The sequence below is a fragment of the Psittacula echo genome, assembly GCF_963264785.1.
Source record: "Psittacula echo genome assembly, chromosome: 2".
In the NCBI taxonomy this organism is placed as follows: domain Eukaryota; kingdom Metazoa; phylum Chordata; class Aves; order Psittaciformes; family Psittacidae; genus Psittacula; species Psittacula echo.
The window spans coordinates 6846286-6860672 of NC_137737.1; the positions used below are offsets into that span (position 1 = coordinate 6846286).

Consider the following 14387-nt stretch of genomic DNA (forward strand, 5'->3'; position numbering starts at 1 on the left):
GGGGGTAAAATTGACCCCAAATAGGGCCTTAAATTTAGACTCCAAATGGTGGGTAGTGAGGGATGGGAGCAGATTTCAAGGTGTGACTGTGCTCTTAGGACTGTCAGAAGGGACTGTCAGAGGTGGGACATAACACCTGGTAAATAACTCATTCCCAAGCAGGTGGGTCCTGTCCCTGAACTTCCTTTGGCAGCAAGGTATCAAAGTGGCTTCTGGAAGTGAGCTGGAAACAGCAGCCTTGATTGCCTGTTACTGTCTGTGAGAGATCAGCTATTCTGTGTCTCATGCTTTTGCTAGCTCTTGGGTTTTAGAGCATTTCCTGGCCTTTGTTTTGGAAAGATCTGAAAACACCAGTGGGACTGATGCTTTCTTTTTCGCTGCAGTTTAAACTACAGCCTCACTCTTGCACAACCCCAAAATTGCAGGAAAGAAGGGAGGATGGAGAAGAGCCATTTTCCTTCACAGAAATCCTCAAGCAACCTGTATGTGGTGAGCTGTCTGGAGGAGCCCCCTTTGATCACTGGGAAGCTGCACCCACACAGTGTCTCCTTACTCCTGCCAGCCATAGGGTCACAAACTGGTTTGGGTTGGAAAGGACCTTCAGATCATCCAGTTCCAACCCCCTCCCATGGGCAGGGACACCTCACACTAGACCTTGGGTGGCATCAAGGCCCTGGCCAACCTGGCCTTGATCCATCCTGTATCCCTCAGCGCTGGGGAAATGAGGGCTGCCCTACTTTCAGTTTTGAGGTCCTGTGTAAATTATTAAGTGCCAATGCTCTCTTTTCCTGTGTTTACAGAGCTAGAAACTACAGTGTGACGCTACTGAAAATGGAGCATGTGAGCTTGTGGGTTTGAAGCTGAAGCATTTACTGCATTTCCCTGCGTGTGCTGACTTGCTCCGCTTTCATCTTTGGCAGTTAGAATTCATTGAAGCTCATTATTTCTCCAAGGCTGTGGGTGTCTTGAGTCCCTGTTGATTGTCCCCAGCTTGTCTCTGGCTCTGCAGCTACTTGACAGTGGGTCTGGGATGGGGGAGTCATAGAATCTGACTGGTTTGTATTGGAAGGGACCTTAAGATCATCCAATTCCAGCCCCCTGCATGGGCAGGGACACTTTCCATTAGACCAGGTTGCTCCAAGCCCCATCCAGCCTGGCCTTGAACACCAGGAAAGGTGTTCAATTCTGCCTGTCTCCTGGCTCATACACATTGGGTTCTGCATTGGGTTCATATGAACCCTGCTGTCTGTTTATTGAGATGCTGAAGCATGCCATGAAAACTTAGTCCTATCTCCTCCCCCAGAGTGCTTTTCTGGCTGGTTTTAGGGCTAGGGACCCCTGAAAGTCCCATTGTGCTGGTAATGAGCAATTCACATGCAAATAGTTCCTCAAGTGAATTCTCTGGAACTTGCTTTCAGGAACCAGAGCTTAATAGATTTTTTTCCCATTCAGATCATGCTGTTAACACAAAACCTCATTTGAATAGGGAGGTTTTTTGCACAAAAGCTGGTGAAAAGGCCTAGCTATAGACATTTGTGTGTGATTTAAAACGTAAGAAACACGTGCTCTAGTGATTGAGGAAACTGATGTTAAACACAGGGAGCAGCAGTTTCAGGCAGGCTGTGAGGAGCATCTGATGAGGTCTGTGCCTCTTTCTGAGTTTTGCTTGGGGGCTTTTAAAATGTTTTCGCAGTCTTCCAGGGCTTCAATGATTTTACTTGTAGATCTTTTGACTACAAAGTGAACGGCTCCTTGGGCTGGAAATGGTGCAGTTTCATCAGTATTGGACCTTGAAAGGGGGAAAATAGACTTGGAAAGAGTGGGTATGGGTCTGGCTGGCTGCCGAGAGAAAGAAATGATTATCTTCCCATGCTTTCTCCTTGCGCTGATTTTATCAGGTATTTGACATCCCTGAATTTCAATGTTTGGGTCTGTCCATAAGTGCTGCTGGGACCTCCATGTCTGTCCCATGAGCTGACAGCCCTGAGGGGAATCGCAGCACATGCTTCCTGATGAATTCAGTCCTTACTTTGCACTTCCCTGGAAATTTGACCACCTTCTTATTTCAGCAACAGCAAACCTGGGGCCTTACTTAAAGGGAAACTGATACATGCTTTGAGCTCCACATCACCTGAGTATCATCATACCTACAGCGACTCTGTACTCTGCTGCTGTTGCTAAGAGAATCACGTGAAGAACTCCATCTGCATTGAACTTCAGTCCCACTGGAACCAGTAAGGCTGCACATGTACATGACGATCCATGTGTGTGTGTGCACGCATCAGTGTTGGATCACTGGCAGAGTGGTGTTACTACAGATAAGACGTACCTGAGGATGAATCTGCGGTAGTGTTAAGAGTGGCCTTGAAATGATCACTGGAATGAACTGCCAGCTTTTCTGTTTGATAAACTATGTTCTGCAGCTCTGGGGTGCACAAAGAAAGAAGGATGTGAAGGACTTGCTTTTGGTTACCATATTCCTGGACGTTTATTAGAGAGGGTTTTGGGGGGAAGTGCACTGGCATACACTGGTCTGGACCGTTCTTCTCCCATGCCAGCCTTGGCTGTGTGCTCTGTGTTCACTTTTGGGGTGATGTGTGCTGTTGTGTCTGCGCCCATGGAGGTGAGAGCCCAGCCTTTCACACTTCTGTGCCCATGCCAAGTGCCTGTAGATGCATTTTGAGCAACTTTCTGCATATGAGCATAAGAGCAAGTTGACCCAGGCTACATCACTGGGGAAACACCTCTGGAGTCAGTACCTGCAGGCAGGGAAGGGCTATGACCAGATCCACATCCATTTTCCCTCATCGTCTGAGGCCTGTGTGTCACTGGGAGAAGCTGGGAGGGTGTTTGTGTTTCTCATCACATAACATTTGTGTGTTCATTCTTCTTTTCCATTCCTGCATCCTGCCGTGAGCCCAGACAGGGCCTGGACCTGCTCACCCACCCTTTTCCTAAGGAGTAGCGGAGCAATAAAACCCCTCACCCTGCTTTCTTCCAGGGCAGCCAGAAGCTCACGTAGCCATATGCAAGTTGAGAGATGGGAAGAATCTATCTCCACGTGAAAATACACAGCATAGACCCCTACGAAGGCAGACCACAGGGATGCCCTGTGGAGCATCCACAGGTGGAGGGATGGCCAGGCTGCGGTTCCCAGCCCTGGTGGCACCAAGCCTTGTCCCCACGCAGCAGGTCTGCGGAGCACAGCCAGACCTGGGCATGCTCCCACAGGCTGTGGCTTTCTGTATCCGGGAAGCAAATCCAGAGCCTGGCTTAATGGTTCTCAACGGTACTAATGATTTCATTTGTTTCCTTCAAAGCTCAGCTCTGGGAAAGAGTGTTTGAGGATTTGTGGTGGTGTAACTACCCTCAGCCACCTCTGAACACAGCCCTCTTCTGTGCTGTCACATATTTATACAGGAATGAAGGCCGGCAGCGGGAGCTGTTGTGATTTTGGTGATTAAAGGCAATATGGTAAAGCAATGCTCAGCGTCAAGTCTTACCTAGAGTGATGATTGCCATCGCCCAGAGTCCCCAGGGAGGCAGTTATGCTGTGGAATTATGGTTTCCCAGCCTCTGCCTTCCTCCTGTCCCCCCTCATCGGTGGCTGGAGCAGGGGCTGGAGGGGGAAGCCTCCTCAGTGGGCATTTCCAGTCCTTCCCAGGCCACTGGTCTTTGCTGCAGCCCCATTGGAGGCTGTCCTGCTCCTGCATCCCGATGGGGAGACCTGAGTGTGAAGAGCTGGGAAGGGATGTGGCAGCACGCTCCAGTCACAGCATGGGGGGGCTCCTCTGTGGCGTTGGTGGGGATGGTTCCATAGGGGATTTTGGGGAGAGAGTTCCTGTGGCTCTGGGAGGTAGGTGGCCATGTGATGCCCCACGGGCTTCACTGCTACCAGTGACTGTGATACCTCATAGAATCCCAGGCTGGTTCGGGTTGGAAAGGACCTTAAGATCATCCCGTTCCAACCCCATGCCTGAAGATGGGATGCTTAAGTGATGCTGGTCCAGCAGCACCAAGGAGCATGGAGCTATCAGCTAAAATGAAGCAAATATATAGGAGTGAGGGTAATTATGCTTCAGGCTGCCTCCTCCTCAAGGCAAGCTTCCCAAAACAAGGGGATCCTCAGGGTTGAAGGGACCTCTGGAGATCACTCAGTCCTACCCCACCTGCCAGGGTAGAGCCACCCAGAGTGGGTTACACAGGAATGTGTCCAGGCAGGCTTGGAATGTCTCCAGAGGGGCAATGATGCCCAGATCTGGGATGATACCAAGAGGGCTGGATCCAGTGGGAAATCGGCCAGGAGGCCTGCCCCATGTCTGGGGGTGTCTCCCTAAGCCCAGATGGACACCAGCCTCTCCCACAGCATCCTGTGTTGAGGGTTGCCAAGGGCACAAACCTCTAATGCACAACCAACCCCGGAATGCTTTCTAGGGGTCTCCAGAGTACCCCCCGACGTGCAGGGCACATGGGGAAGGCCACAGTGGGTCTACGGAGGAGTGGAGAAGCTGCCCAAAAGCGGAGGGGATGCCGGCAGCACCCTAAGGATGGAGTTCAGGTTGGACGCGAGAAAGAAAAAGAGCAGCCGAGCCAGCCAGGAGTCGAACCTAGAATCTTCTGATCCGTAGTCAGACGCGTTATCCATTGCGCCACTGGCCCTGCTCGAGTAAGGGGGCCTGCCCACAGGTACTTCAACACAGAACCTGCAGGGGGCAGCCAATTCAGCGCGGCCTCCCCGCCTAAACCCCACCCACTCGGGCGTGGCTTACCGCCCCACTCGCACACTGGCCAATCCCCACCGCTTCCTGCACCACTCCGGGGGCGGGGGCAGAGCTCGGCGGCTCAGCCAATCGTGGTGCGAACCAGTCAGGCCAGGCCCGCCCCCTTCCCCTACGGGCGGTGGCGGTGCTCGGTCGCGCTCCTGCGGCCGTTTGTCCTGCGTGGGGCTCCGTCCCTCAAGGCCGGGGCCGCCTCAGTGTGGAGGGGAGGGAGCGGCCGGGAGAGACGCGGAGCCGGGGACAGTAGGAGGCTACCGAATGGCGGCGGCGGCGGGAGCGGCGGCAGCGGCGGCCTACGCCAATCTGAAGCTGTGAGTGACCCTCCGGGAGTGGGGGGGGCGGTTTGTCACCGAGCGGAACCGGCCGTTGGGACAGCGGTCACCTGTCCCCTCCCCTCACGGACCCGGTGTCCCCGGGCGCCCGGCGGCGGCTCGTTGCCCGGCCCGGCCCTCGCTAAGCGGGTGCCCCGGCCTGTCCCACCCAGCCTCGGGGCCTCCCCGGGACGGGGTGGGGCAGGCCGGGACGGCCGGGTCAGCGCGAAGGGCTTGGCCCGAGGCAGCGGCTGCGTGCGGCGGCCCGGAGCGGGAGAAGGAGGAGGAGGAGGAGGAGGACTTTGGCCGCGGGTACAGCTCCGCTCCTCTTTGGCTGGCCATCTGATAGCACGGCAGCAGCGCTGCTGGCGGCTCGGGTGTCGGTCTCGCTTCCCTGTGGAAGGCTGATGAGTGCGGGTGCTGGGTGTGCTGGGCGCGGTGCGCTGCCCTGGGCACCGCTGGGCTCACAGAGGAGGTGGTGGGGAGTCCCGACTGCCGCCTGCTTCCCTCATAGCTGGTTTCTGTAAGCAGCCGAGCGCTGGTGCGAATGGAAAGCTTTGTATATGCAGTGCTTCCTGCCCGCAGAAGGTTCTTTAGGTGTGCGTACCCATCAGTCTCTTACAGCACAGCTTTATTTTGGTGCCAGTTGATGATTTTGAACTTGTGGGACTCTCGCTGTGTAGTGCCTACTGTGACTGCCCAAATAAATCCTTGTAAGTTTCTGGGGTAATTTATTTTTCTGTTAAAACAAGGGGTTTAGAGGAGAGCGTAACCCTGTGGGCTTGTACATTTGCTTCCTGCCTTTTACATAGTGAAAGATGTTGCATAACCAAAGCAATGCAAAGTTAAATCTGAAGAGGTGTTTCCATTCCATGTCCTCATGCTGGCTGGATGCACCTTGTGAAAAGATGACTCTGGTTGGAACTGAATGATCTTAAGGTCCATCTGTAACTATTCTGTGGTTATATGAAGCTCTCCATGACTGTCTGAAGCCAACAGTGAAATGTCCTTGTGTGTCCTAAAGGCGTTCCCAGGCTTCTGACCTCTAAATATTAGCTTGAAAGTGTGTAATTGAGTTACTGATGCCATTTTCAGGCAGCAGGATCTGAAAGTGATTTTTAAGCCTGATTTAACTGTGCTTAATGCTCTGTTAAATTTCATTTGACAGTCATATTTTGGATTCAGAGCAAACATCTGTAGGTCTTCCTTAGAGATCTGTGTAAACAGTTTGTCATAACACCATTATGTGTTTAGAAATCACTGGGCTTCTTTCCTTATTTTGATTAGGTAGTTAAGTGAGGTTATACAGACACTGGAGATGATTTGAGGAGTAAGATCCTCAGTGATGGTTGAAAGACTTGCTTATTTGGCAGAAAGCTCTTTTTTCCTCTTGTCTCCTAAACAGTGTTTGTGTTTCTTTAAGCTGAACTTGTGATCTTTTTGCCTGCAGAGGAGAAAAGGTGAGGTGTATGAGTAGCAGTTGTGTGACTTGCAGTGCAGTCATTCCTACTGAGAGTCTCTTTAAAAGCACGTTTCTGGATACAGGATAGTAAGGAATTGTCTCATTTAAAGTTTAATCCTAACTAAAAGTAAGCTTTGATCTGTTTAGAATGAGGCTGTCTCAAATGTAGTTTAACGTGAGTTTTTTTGCTTTATAAACTTGAAAACAGAATTGTTTTGCTTTCTGCAAAATGGGCTTTTCTCCCTGTGATTACACCAAGCATCGTAATGCCTATAGACTTTCTACCAGGCGTTTTAAGATACAGGACCATGACTTAGGTGATGAGTCACCCTTACCAGTTGGCAAGGTCAAAGGAGAATATTGTTCTGAGAGATCCAGGCTAGACTCCAGTGTGGGGGTTTAGTGGTGACAGTGTTGTGGGTTTTTAACTGACTTCTCTTTCTCTCTATGAAAACGTCAGATTCTGCAGCTCACCTCTTCTGGGTAGTCTGGTGGCCCTGTGTGGAGCTTCACTGCTTGTGGTGCTCCGCAGGGTCCCATTCTGTACATTCGGTACCAGATCCTAGCTTTCAATGTGAACCTCATGTTTTCCATGTTATCAAAAGTAGCAACTCAAGCCTTGACCAGTGTCATCATTGATGTTCAGGTGATACCAGTAAAAATGCTGATGTCTGATGTCTGCGCTACTGTTGGCGCTAATTGAGTTACACCAGCAGTTACTGGGGAGAACTGCTAACCTAAAAACTGCTACCCATAGATGTCATCTGTGTCACTGCTATACTTACTTAGCTTCTTCTCATAGCCTCAGGAACAAGTTGTAGATTCGGACAGCTGTTGCAGGTAGCAAGCTAGTGGATGGTGGTAAAGCTACCGGTCCAATTCATCAGTAATTTGGGGAGAAGTCCAAAAGTACAACTTGTCTTTGTATTCTTTTGTTTCTTGTTCTCTAAACTGAGTTTGGGTAATACTTCTAGAAACAACAGTATATATCCTTCTTTTCTTGCTGAACTAAATGGCTTTCACAGTGAAGCTCAGGGATGTTATTTGAGGAGGGCATTAACTTACGCAGCAAATTATTTGTCATCTTAAGCAAAACCTAGCTGGGAATAGCCATTATAAAGCTATGCCTTTAATCCATGCCTTTTTCTGGTATTTCCATTACTGTTTTTCTTTAATCCTGGCATTATATTCCCTTTCTTCTCCCTGCAACAACTACTGCTCCATGGGAGATGTTCCAGTTCCTTGAGCTGTTTCTGCTTGAGGAGTAATATTTATGGTAGATGTATAATTAGCACACCTGCTCACCTAGAAAATCTGGAATCTCAGGGGTGTTGAAACCATCAGTGTGTTGGCACTGTTACTTAACACACTGTTGAGACTCTGCATATACTAATGTCTTTCCTATTATTTTGCTGCAGACCACTTCGGTAGCTTGAGTACAGCAAAGGCATTGCTGCACAGTACAGGGCGTGCTTTGGCTTGCTTTATTATAGTATTTAGAGGTTGACATCGAAGAGGTTCCTGCATTAAAGCAATGTTAAGTATTTATGGTGAAATAATCAATTACTGAAGTCAGGGTTTGGCTGTTGAGGCCTAGAAGGCTTAAGTGGTATTGAGTGAAGTACTATCTTTAGTTGCCATTAGAACACAATGGATCTTCTTTCATGCACTACCTGAACACAGGAGTATTCTTGTCTGTAAGATAAACCCAATTAAAATGTGGGATGCAATTCTGCATCACCTTCATGGTATACAGCACTGCTTTGTAATCCAACTAACGAAGTGTAACTTCACAACAAATACACAAATAAAAAGTACCACTATCTCACTTAACTGTAAATGAAGCTGACTTTACACTTGGTGTAAGCAAGCAGTGGCTGTTGCTTTTCTTTTGCTTCTCTTTTGTGTCTCTGTTATTTTGGGAATCACACTTTTTTTCTTTCTCACCTTTGAATTGTAGGAGTTAAATCTACTGAGTAAGTTGCTTTACCTCTTGGCAGCAGTCCACACAATTCAGTTAGAGAAGATTTCAAAATGAGTTTCAAGTCACCTTCAGTAATATTTGAAACATGAATTTGGTGATTGCAGTTCTTTAATACCTTCGCTTTTCAGTAGTATCAGGAATTACATTATCAATGTCAAATATTTCCATTTATCACTCTCTTTGTTCTTTAGTAACACTGAGAAATAGGCCATGGTAATGGTGGTCAGGGGTTTTTTGTATTTAAAATAAAAGTGAATGAGAGGAACTCAGACTTGGTGAAGACTTTATATGCTGTTAAGCTGTAATGGAAGCCAGGTGTTGCTTTTAAGAGTTCTTGATGGTTTTGGATGCTTACAGACAGCAGTGACAACGTAGCCAAGGAGAAGGAAGGTTCCGGTGTCAAATATGAAGGTTATACAAAAGCAGAATATGGCCTGGTGTATGAAAACCAGTTTCAAAAGTAACTACTGACATTATGGGCTTCTGGAAAATACTGATTTTATTATTATTTATGTAATACTAGCACTTAGACTTTCATCTTTTCCGTATTTTATTAGAAGAATAGAATTAGTCTGTGATTTCTAGTCATTATGAGTAATCCTTCTTTCAGCACTTAATATCTCCTCCTCAGATCAGTAAAATAAGCATTTGTGTTACCTTTCTAAGCTTGTGAACAGCATACAGACTTGGTACTGAGGATGGTCTGTGGGAAAATACCATTCTTGTATGCAGTGCTCATCCGCTTCTTTCCTGAAAGAAGTGGGAGGCAATCATCTCAGTTACCATAGTCTTAATGATTGAAAAGGTCATCTAAACAAGAATGAGACTACTAGCCTAGTTCTGGTAACTGGTAGGTTTGTATATCCACGTTTGGGCTGAAACCTCTTAGAGATCCCCCTGTTGGGATCACCGTAAAGTTATTTCTCTCAACTTCACAGACATCAGTTAGAGCTGCCAGTTTGGTCCATTGAACTGAAACCAGGAATCACTTGACATTTTTGTCACCAAATCTTGTCTTGGAGCCGACTGTGGGAAGGATTTTGATTGCAAAGCTTTCTTTCATGTGTGTTGATGATAAAATGTAGTTTAAGCAAAGTTAGAAATATACAAGCATTGTGTAAGAGGAGATAAAGGTGGTGATAAACTGTTACAAGGGCAGTCAATGGTAGTGGCAAGAGACAAAATATGCGCTAGGATTTGAGAGAGAGAGAGAAAAGCAGGGGTCTGGTCTACTGAAGCAGAACATATGGCACAAAGGAAAACCAGGTATTATTTGCAGTGGCAGCCTTAATTCTCTCCTTTGTCTTAGCTTATGGTGAGGATAACAGACTTCACATTTATCAGGAAGAAATTAGTACTCTGGAGTGTAGTAAATATCAAGTCTGTGTACATGACATATTCTGTACCTGTAAGCTTTTCCTGTTGTTTGAAACGGCCTTTAACTAATATGCAAGTGAGTCTTAGTGCTGAGACTGTAGGACAGTCATGACCATTTGCACTTTCTAATAAGAAGAGCAGCTTTTAAAACTACTGATCATGGATACAAATGCTCTGTGTGGTCAGTGTAGGTGTCTTGTCTATGTTGTCTTCTCGATACAGAGTATTCAAAACCTGAAGCTACTACTTTGGACGCTTCAACTTATTTGCTTAATGTAGATGAGGAAGAATGCGTAAGCATCTGTATTAAAGGCGTAACAGGTCCAGTATGAAACTTTGCAGTGCCTTTTCCCCCTTTTCAGCTGGATTTTTCTGTATCAACTGACCTCTTAGAAAAAGCTGACTGTTCAGCTAAACCAGTGGAAGTTAAGTAGCTGCAGGTTGCTTTAGGTGGAAAAAAAATGCCTGCTCCTGTGTCCTGCCAACAAGCCGTAGGTTTCTGACTGCATCTTAAATAGTATAACCTGATTTGAGTTTCTTTAACAAATTGGGGGCTTATAAATGTCCTTAAGCTTGTTCTATCTCTGTAAGCTTGTTCGCCATTCACTGTAAAATCAGTTCCCATTATTGCTATGAAACCCTCTTAGAGAGCCAGGGGTGCATATGTGCACTTCATGCAAAACAAACAGGGAAAGCTTTAAGGCTTCAGTGTACAACAAACTTCATGGTTGTATTACTTACTCTGATGGCTTTAGTTTCAAAGATCCCTGCCCATAGCAGGGGGTTGGAACTAGATGGTCTTAAAGGTCCTTTCCAACCCAAACCATTCTGAGATAAGGCATTTTATAAGTACTCATGAAAGATTAAGAAGGCTGATTTAGAAAGGGTACGTGGTGTGTTTCCCGTATTAGGACGCAGACTAATTTCTCTTTGAAGAAGTTAAATGACCTGATGAACAGGGTTGCTTTATGGTCTGTTGTGGTGTTTGTTTTTTCAGTTCAGTTAAGCATTTGGACTTCCCTGGCTTTCCTCTGCTTGTGCAGAGAGGTTGTAGAATCTCTGTCCTTACGGAGTGCCAGAACATCCCCAAAGAAATAAGGCTTAACTTTAAAGTTGAATAAACTTTGAAGTTGGCCCTGCTTTTAGTGGGTGGAAGGTGGGGTGTTAGACATGTTAAAGGAGGTCTTCCAGATCTCTTACAAAGGAGTTTTGTGATCTAAATTAGGATTCTAATTCAGCTTTCTGATGGATTAAAAAAGAGAAGATGTGAAAGAATGCAAGAGCTATTTAGGGAGAAGGAGCCTAAAAATATCTATCCTGTAGAGTAAGTTTCCAGAACAAGATGCTTAAAACTCTGATCCATGTCTTGTCAAGCCTTAAACTAAGAGAACTCATTATGAAATTTAAGAACCCTAGTTCAAGAGTGGGTTTATTGTTTGTTTTGCATTTCCTGTGTGCAGCTACAAGTAATTCCTGCATAACTCTTGTGTTGTTGCACAGTGTAACATGTCTGGCTTGCAGGTATCTCAACAGGTGTATTTTTAAGGAATATTGTTGAAAACTGTGTTTAATTTTATGGCTAGCATTGTACTGCATTGAGTTTTCTTCAAGAGAAAAGTAGCTATAAAGTCTGAACAGGATGTCAGTGTGTCTCCAATAGGGAAGATACAGGTTACTCCACGCGTGTTACACAGACCTGGCTAACAGATCTGCTAACGTTGACACACTTGCTTCAATAAACTAGACTGCCACTTTAGCTTTTCCGTTTTTCCTGTGTTGTTTCCAGTGGATCCTTACAATATTTCAAACACACTAATGAGAAACAAGTGATTTTTATCACTTTGGACATGATTTTTGTGTTTATTAGACTTGTATCAGGGATGTGGTGCATTAGTTTCTGATATATTAGAAAGTGCTTGGCTAAACTTCTGATTTTGAAGTTTGCTTTTGGCTTACCAGACTTCTAAGTGACATAGTTCAAGCTTATATGAGTTGAAATGGACCAGTATGTACCCAAACTCCCTTTCATGTCTCTAACTTTTAGTAATAAAAAAGAATTAAGATTATGAAACAGACGGTGGGTTTTGCAGTACCCGATTAGCTTGACTTGCTTTTTTGCACTGTCAGTATCAGTGGCTGTTGGGAATTAATCCAGTGAGAATTTAGGGGGGGGTTGCAGCTGAAATGAGGTTTAAAATTTCTTACTCTGTCTTCAGGTGGTGAAGAATGAATAAAGCCAAAGTAAGTGGTGCTAAACAACTTTCTTCTTCCTATCCATTCTCTTAAAGGCATGTGACACCAGAGAAGTTCTATGTGGAAGCCTGCGATGATGGAGCAGATGATGTGCTTGCTATTGACAGAGTCTCCACAGAAGTCACTCTTACAGGTACTCCCCTCACCAGCATTCCACAATATAGGCTTCTTCATGCTTTCTGTTTGTTTTGTTCTGGGCACTCCCAGAAGATCTTCAGCACCGTGAATTGATACTGGGAGATTTGTTTTTATCTTTAGTTACTGTTTTAAAATAGTACTTTGCATTCCATCCTGCAAATAACTTTCTTTGAAATGGCTTTTTGCTGTGGGATTGATGCTGTGGGTAACCAGGGTGATAGTGCTTGCCTCTTTCTTTTACTAAGACTGCCCATCATGACAGTAAAATCTGAGTCATTCAAGCTAGTTGGGATTGGTGCTACAAGTCCCAAACATGGGAAGTGCTGAACACTGGGCTTCTGTAGGTTTTGCCAGATTGTCCCAGTGCTGTCTTTTAATACTGAAACCTGAATTCTCATAAAGCCTCTACAAACAACAACAGTAAAAAAAACCCTCACTGTAAATTTAGTTCTGTGTTGGAAATCTGGATTCAAATGTCAGGGCAAGTAGTGTTAAGCATACTGATGCTGAGGTCTTCAAAATGTACTTTATTAAGAATGTGAAATTAAAGCACAAATTCAGTCAAAGAACTTGAATTAAATGACAACGTGAAATTAAGGCAATGAGTGACTTCCTCCTCCGTGCTTCAGGAGTTTGTACCTGAGCATTACTAATATCTAAACAGACAAAAATGCTACAGTAATACTAATATAAAAGCAGTCAGTCTCTTATTATGTATCTTGTGTGCTTCATGTAAGAGCAGTGTGCCCATCCCACTGGTAATTTTTGTTGTAGTGTAGTATTTCAGTTTCTCCTTCAGAACTCTTTTAATATAGTCATCCCTAGTCTTTTGTGAGTTCACATCTGTGCTCATGACTGGTGTTTTATCAGATGAGCCTGCAAGGTGTTTAAAACAAAGGAAAATACAAGTGCTGTCTTTCTCTGTTCTCCAAGCTCTGAGAAAATACCTAACTCTGATTTGGGTGTTTTGTGTTTCTTGAACTCCTTTAATATCCCTTCTGTTACTCTAGAAATGTGAATAGAGGAGAGTTTAACAGGCTAAGACTTCTAAATGATATTTGGATACCTTTTAGGTCCCTTGGTATGTTGTTTGGAGTATTGTAATCTATACTGTTCTTGGTAGTTTTGCAGAGATAGACCAAAAAGTAAACTGGGTCTCTGAGATGGAAATAGACTGAGGCTCAGAAGAAGCAGTCGGAAGAGGGAGGTACAAGCATTTATGGTTTGTGTGTCCTTGATGTCTAGATGGCTTCAAAACAAAAAGCTTCTGGAAGCTGGCAGGACAATACATTATTGAGGAGTTTACTTGCTGTATTGTCATGTGAGCAAGCTTGAATTTATTCAATTGAATGACTATTTTGATTAAACATAGAACTTGGTTTAGAATGCTTCCATATCCTTCCTTCCCACCCCCCATTAGGCTTTGGAAATCTGATGTATTGCTGCTTAAACTTAAGACCAGCAAAACTTGAGATGTGACCAAGAAGCTTTGACGAACCTACTTTAATAGTTTTCCAGTATAGGCATGAAAGAAGCAGTCCGGAGTTCTGATGATGCTTTTTTCTTTTGCTTTTCAGTCAAGAAAGATGTTCCCCCCTCAGCTGTTACAAGGCCTATATATGGTATTTTGGGAACAATCCGTTTGGTAGCAGGTAAGGAAAAGAGAACTGTGCTCTTTAAAAATACTTAGGCAATATATATTGCTGAAGAAGCTTTAAAGACAAAAATAGTATCTTGAATACTTACCTGAGGTTACACTTTCATCAGTATGATGGCCTTTCCTTGTGGCTGCTGGAGGATGGAGGTATCCAAATACAGTTGATCACGAATGTTCATGTACTCTTTAACCAGTAGCTGCTCTAAAGGAAGGGTTAACTGATAGCTAGTTGAGTTTTAAGGCATAGATTTCAAATGTGTGCAAAGCGCATAATTTACTTTTCATAACTGTTTTAGTTGCAGGATTTGGTGGAACAGTCAAATACTGAGTTGTGAAGTTTGACTTTAAATTCAGTAATCCTGGTACAGAACTGAGTGACAGGGTGATAGATTAGTAGATGCAGCAGTTCAAGTAATGGTTGTGTTCC

At 45.2% G+C, this 14387-nt stretch overlaps 1 protein-coding gene across 1 annotated transcript in view; it reads left to right on the forward strand.

The window, feature by feature from the left end:
- The first annotated feature begins 4889 nt into the window (after window positions 1–4889).
- SACM1L (SAC1 like phosphatidylinositide phosphatase) overlaps window positions 4890–14387 on the forward strand; it is a 31942-nt gene continuing 22444 nt past the window's right edge. The window contains exons 1-3 of the mRNA XM_080610166.1: window positions 4890–5089; window positions 12201–12298; window positions 13881–13955. Coding sequence (XP_080466292.1) covers window positions 5037–5089; window positions 12201–12298; window positions 13881–13955 — 226 coding nt within the window. The 5' untranslated portion in view covers window positions 4890–5036. The remainder of the gene's footprint in view (window positions 5090–12200; window positions 12299–13880; window positions 13956–14387) is intronic.